The sequence below is a fragment of the Garra rufa genome, chromosome 3 (assembly GCF_049309525.1).
Source record: "Garra rufa chromosome 3, GarRuf1.0, whole genome shotgun sequence".
NCBI classification, from domain to species: Eukaryota; Metazoa; Chordata; class Actinopteri; order Cypriniformes; family Cyprinidae; genus Garra; species Garra rufa.
This window is the reverse complement of record NC_133363.1, coordinates 60,313,558-60,318,413: the sequence shown is the minus strand read 5'-3', so window position 1 is coordinate 60,318,413 and position 4,856 is coordinate 60,313,558. Positions and strand designations below refer to the sequence as shown.

The 4,856-nt window shown below is 35.9% G+C and overlaps 1 protein-coding gene across 3 annotated transcripts; it reads left to right on the top strand.

The window, feature by feature from the left end:
- The first annotated feature begins 213 nt into the window (after nt 1-213).
- On the top strand, nt 214-4,590 carry snrpa1 (small nuclear ribonucleoprotein polypeptide A'). Of its 3 annotated transcripts, none has more exons than XR_012355256.1 (6): nt 214-423; nt 530-677; nt 2,276-2,354; nt 2,459-2,505; nt 2,591-4,205; nt 4,519-4,587. XR_012355256.1 is itself a non-coding variant. In XM_073836451.1 (6 exons), the coding sequence occupies exons 1-6, from the start codon at nt 342-344 to the stop codon at nt 4,207-4,209; spliced, it is 543 nt and encodes a 180-aa protein (XP_073692552.1). In that variant the 5' UTR covers nt 214-341; the 3' UTR covers nt 4,210-4,590. The 3 variants fall into 3 exon arrangements, 2 of the variants coding, with proteins under 2 accessions (XP_073692552.1, XP_073692553.1); XM_073836451.1 differs by having other exon boundaries at nt 2,591-2,693; nt 4,126-4,590; XM_073836452.1 differs by having other exon boundaries at nt 2,591-2,693; nt 4,519-4,568.
- Nucleotides 4,591-4,856: the final 266 nt, after the last annotated feature.

Sequence of the window (4,856 nt, the reverse complement as noted above, 5' to 3'; positions counted from 1 at the left end):
TATTCTTTTTTCATTTAACATGGAAGCCCTTTTCTGCCACGGAATTCATACGATATAAAGGTCATTGCGACTTTTTACCTCATAATTTAATTCTCACAGTTTTGTGCACGTTGCACTGACGCTAATGCGTTGTACGCTATAGCGCATTGCTCATCCAGTCCGCCTGGTGGCGCTGTAGTTTTCTTTCAAACGTGGCGTTTGTTTCTAGAAGAACAAAACAGACGCTTCCGTTTGGCGGCAGCGTGTGTGCGAATGTTAGACGTTCATAATAAACTTTCGACCAAACGCATTTTTCGTTGATCAGATTCATTTTTCAGAGGTCGTTCTTATTAGCGGCGGTCATGGTGAAGCTGACGGCAGAGTTAATCGAGCAGGCGGCGCAGTACACGAACCCTGTGCGGGACAGAGAGCTCGACCTGCGCGGTGAGTCAAACAGCATCTTAAAAACTCATTTAAGCACTTTATTCAAATGTGAATCAATGATTTATGTGGGTTACTGTAGAAATAACTCTAGCTAGTGTGTTTGTAGGCTATAAGATTCCTGTGCTGGAGAATCTGGGCGCCACACTCGATCAGTTTGATACCGTTGATCTGTCTGATAATGAGGTCAGAAAACTGGATGGATTTCCGCTGCTGAAGAGACTCAAAACACTCCTACTGAACAACAACAGGATCTGGTGAGGGAATCAGACGGATATTTATTATATGGACACATGTTATGCACTGTTTATCTTTATATGTGACCCTGGACCACAAAAAAAAAAACAGTCATAAGGGTACATTTTTGTGAAATTTAGATTCAAAGATCATCTAAAAGCTGATTAAATTAGCTTTCCATTGATGTATAATGCTTTTTAGGATAGGGCCATATTTGGCTGAGATACAACTATTTAAAAATTTGGAATCTGAGAGTGCAAAAAAATCAGAATATTGAGAAAATTGCCTTTAAAGTTGTCTAATGCAGTGTTTCTCAACTCCAGTCCTCGGGACCCACTGCTCTGCACATTTTGTATGTTTCTGAGTCTGACACACTCAGTTCAGTTCATGAATCTTTCTACTAATGAGCTGATGATCAAAATCAGGTGCCTTAAATGAGGAAGACATACAAAATGTGCAGAGCAGTGGGTCCCGAGGACTGGAGTTGAGAAACACTGGTCTAATGCATATTACTATAAAATAAAATTAAGGTATATTTATGGTAGGAAATGCCCAAAAAATACCTTAATGGAACATGATCTTTACTTACTATCCTAATGATTTTTGGCATAAAAGAAAATTTATCATTTTGACCCATACAATGTATTGTTGGCTATTGCTACAAATTTACTTAAGACTGCTACTTAAAGGAAAACTCCACCTTTTTTGGAAATAGGCTCATTTTCCAACTCCCCCCGAGTTAATAAGTTGAGTTTTACCGTTTTGAAATCCATTCAGCCGTTCTCCTGTTCTGGCGATATCACTTTTAGCATAGCTTTCAATAGATCATTAAATCCTATGAGACCAATAGCATCACGTTCAAAAATAACCAATGAGTTTCGATATTTGTCCTATTTAAATCTTGACTCTTCTGCAGTTATATCGTGTACTAAGACCGGCGGAAGTTTGCTGCCGTAATATGGACACAGCAGGCGCAGTAATATCACGCAGCACCTGAAATTAGTTCCCAGCTAGGTAACTTCCAATGTGATCGGCGTGATATTACTGCGTCTGCTGTGTCCATATTACGGCAGCAAACTTCCTTGACTATTACGGCGGAATGGGAGTGTAGTTCCTAGTCTTATCGGCCTAGAAAATCGCATCTTTACATTTTCCGCCGGTCTTAGTACACGATATAACTGCAGAAGAGTCAAGTTTTAAATAGGACAAATATCGAAACTCGTTGGTTTCGATATTTGAAAGATATCATAACTTGCTGCTCAGCACTTTTTTTATGTGCAAACTCATATTAATCTAATTGCACACCCTATAGAACATTGCTATGGTTTGAAAAACAAAACAAACAAAAAAACTAACAAACACTAGCTTCTCTGTTCTTATTGTATTCTATTTTATTTATCTATTTTTAAGGCCTCTTAACACTAGCTTGCGTTTTCTATTTTCTTTTTATTTATTATATAATAAAAAACTTGATGTGTGTACTACTGCGTTAGGCTAAATGAGACTTGTCATAGCACTTGCGTGTTATTTCTCTTTTGTTGTTAATTGTTTCCATTGTCCTCTTTTGTAAGTCACTTCGGATAAAAGCGTCTAAATGTTTTTGTCTTGTTTATTGCAGTCGAATTGGAGAAAACCTGGAGCAGTCTTTACCATGCCTGAAAGAGCTCATTCTCACAAGCAACAACATTCAAGAACTGGTGAGTCCAATCAAATATGTGCTGTTATGCACATGAATCAATCACTCTGTGAGCTTTAAAGTTTGGTTTCTTTGAATTGTGGTCAAGTTTTTTTTTCTCAACAGGGTGATTTGGATCCTCTTGCAACAGTAAAATCATTGACGCTCCTCAGGTACCTGTTTGAAGAGACTGCTATTTTACACGTTGTGTTTTAAAATTTTAGCTTCAGATAATGTAAGGCGTTTTTCTGTTCTTAGTCTCCTCAGGAATCCAGTTACCAACAAGAAACATTACAGATTATATGTCATCAATAAAATTCCACAGATCAGAGTTCTGGACTTCCAGAAGGTCAAACTGAAGGTATGATTAAACTGCAAGACTGTTTATTTACCGAAACTACCGTTCCGAAGATTTAAAAAAAAGAAATGAATACTTTCATTTAGCAAGGATGCATTAAATTGATCAAAAGTGACAGTAAGGACATTTGTAATGTTACAAAACAACAACAAAAAAGTCTTGAAGAAAATCAAAAATGCGAAGCAGCACAATTGGTTTTTAAATTTGATAATCAAAACTGTTTCTTGAGCAGCAAATCAGCATATTAGAATGATTTCTGAAGGATGTGACACTGAAGACTGGAGAAATTATGCTAGAAATTCATCTTTGCATCACAAAAATATATTACTTTTTAAACACTATTCAAATACAAAGCAGTCATTTTAAATTGTAACAATATTTCACAATATTACTTTTTTACTGTATTTTTGATCAAATAAATGCAGCCTTGGTAACCAAAAGAGACTTTTTAAATAAATTTCAGACCTGAACTTTTAAATGGTACACCATGCTTTAAATAAACAATATATGTCGGGGGACAAAATAGATGTTTTTATGAACAGTTCATGTTTGATTTGTTCACATTTTGCACTTATAATAGAGAACCTTTATGAATCAGTATCTGTGGAAAGAGACATTAAATGTTATCTGAGGCAAATACATGTTTAGTTTTACTTCTGCAGTGTGGTATTAATATTGTTTTAATTTGGTAATTAACAAATAACAAAACTATTGAAAAATGCATACCACTTCCTTTGGCTTATTTCTAGTATTCATCACTTAACATTTTGTTTTCTGTGTTTATTTATAACTGTGCTGTCACTCTGGGCCCTGTTCTTCACATTTTGCATAGTGCATCTGACATTATAGTGATAATTCCCTTGTGGATAATTTGTTTCATTCAAGCTGAACTGGTTTGTACTTTGAACTAGTTTGATTGTCGTTGTTCAATTGAGATCATTCAGTAATGCACATATGTGACCCTGGACCACAAAACCAGTCTTAAGTAGCACGGGTGTACTTGTAGCAATAGCCAAAAATGCATTGTATGGGTAATAATGATCAAATTGTATTTTATGCCAAGTAAAGATCATGTTCCATGAAGATACTTTGTGAATTTCCTACCATAAGTATATTAAAATGTAATTTTTGATTCGTAAAATGCATGGCTAAAAACATAATTTGGACAACTTTAAAGGTGATTTTTCTAAATATTTTGATTTTTTTGCATTCTCAGATTTCAGATTTTCAAATAGTTGCATCTCAACCAAATATTGTCCTGTCCTAACAAACCATACTTTAATGGAAAGCTTATTTATTTAAATTCAGATAATATAAAAAAATTGACCCTACTGACTGGTGTTGTGGTCCAGGGTCACGTATAAAGAACAGGGTTGTGGTCCATGTCGTGGTTTGTTGTGAACGTCTGCTTTAACTCTCTGATGTATCACCGTAGGAACGGCAGGAGGCTGAAAAAATGTTCAAAGGCAAACGAGGTGCTCAGCTTGCAAAGGATATTGCCAAGCGAACCAAAACGTAAGATGAAACTCCTTGATCAAGCACAGCTCTCCCGAATTACTGGACTGTGGAAGTTATGAACCCGACATCTCAGAGAATGAAAACTGACATTGAATTGGCTTAAATGAAAACCCCAAATGTCCATGTCAAACTTCAGCAGTGTTTCTCAGGGGAGCTGGCTCAAGGCTTTTCTGTCTCGTATCAGTTTATTCATATTGATAAGATACTCCAGATACTACACTCTGATTTCGGGAACAGTGGTTGAAAGGCTGCAGAGGCATGAAAGCACAGTTACATTGTCTGAACATCAAATGTCTTCTGTTGCTCTCAGGTTTACTCCAGGAGCAGCACTTCAGACTGAGAAGAAAACAGGGCCATCAGCTGCAGATGTTGAAGCTATCAAGGTACAGAAGAATTAACAGATATATACACTACAAGATTTGTAATGTTTTTTTTTTTTATCTCTTTTGCTCTCCCAGCCTGAAAAGCACTGCAAAAACAGTACAATTGTAAAATAATTTTACTATTTAAAATAACTGTTTACTATTTTAATATATTTTAAAATGTCATTTTTTCCTTTGATTTCAAAGCTGAATTTTAGGGTCATTACTCCTGTCTTCAGTGTCACATTATCCTTCAGAAATCATTCTAATATTCTGATTTGCTGCT

What these genes read in the sequence shown, in the direction of transcription:
- snrpa1 (XM_073836451.1), top strand. Translation starts at nt 342, where the DNA reads ATGGTGAAGCTGACGGCAGAGTTAATCGAGCAGGCGGCGCAGTACACG. An exon ending in CAGAGAGCTCGACCTGCGCG is followed by an intron (nt 424 to 529) that starts GTGAGTCAAACA and finishes GTGTGTTTGTAG; the next exon opens with GCTATAAGATTCCTGTGCTG. An exon ending in AAATCATTGACGCTCCTCAG is followed by an intron (nt 2,506 to 2,590) that starts GTACCTGTTTGA and finishes TTCTGTTCTTAG; the next exon opens with TCTCCTCAGGAATCCAGTTA.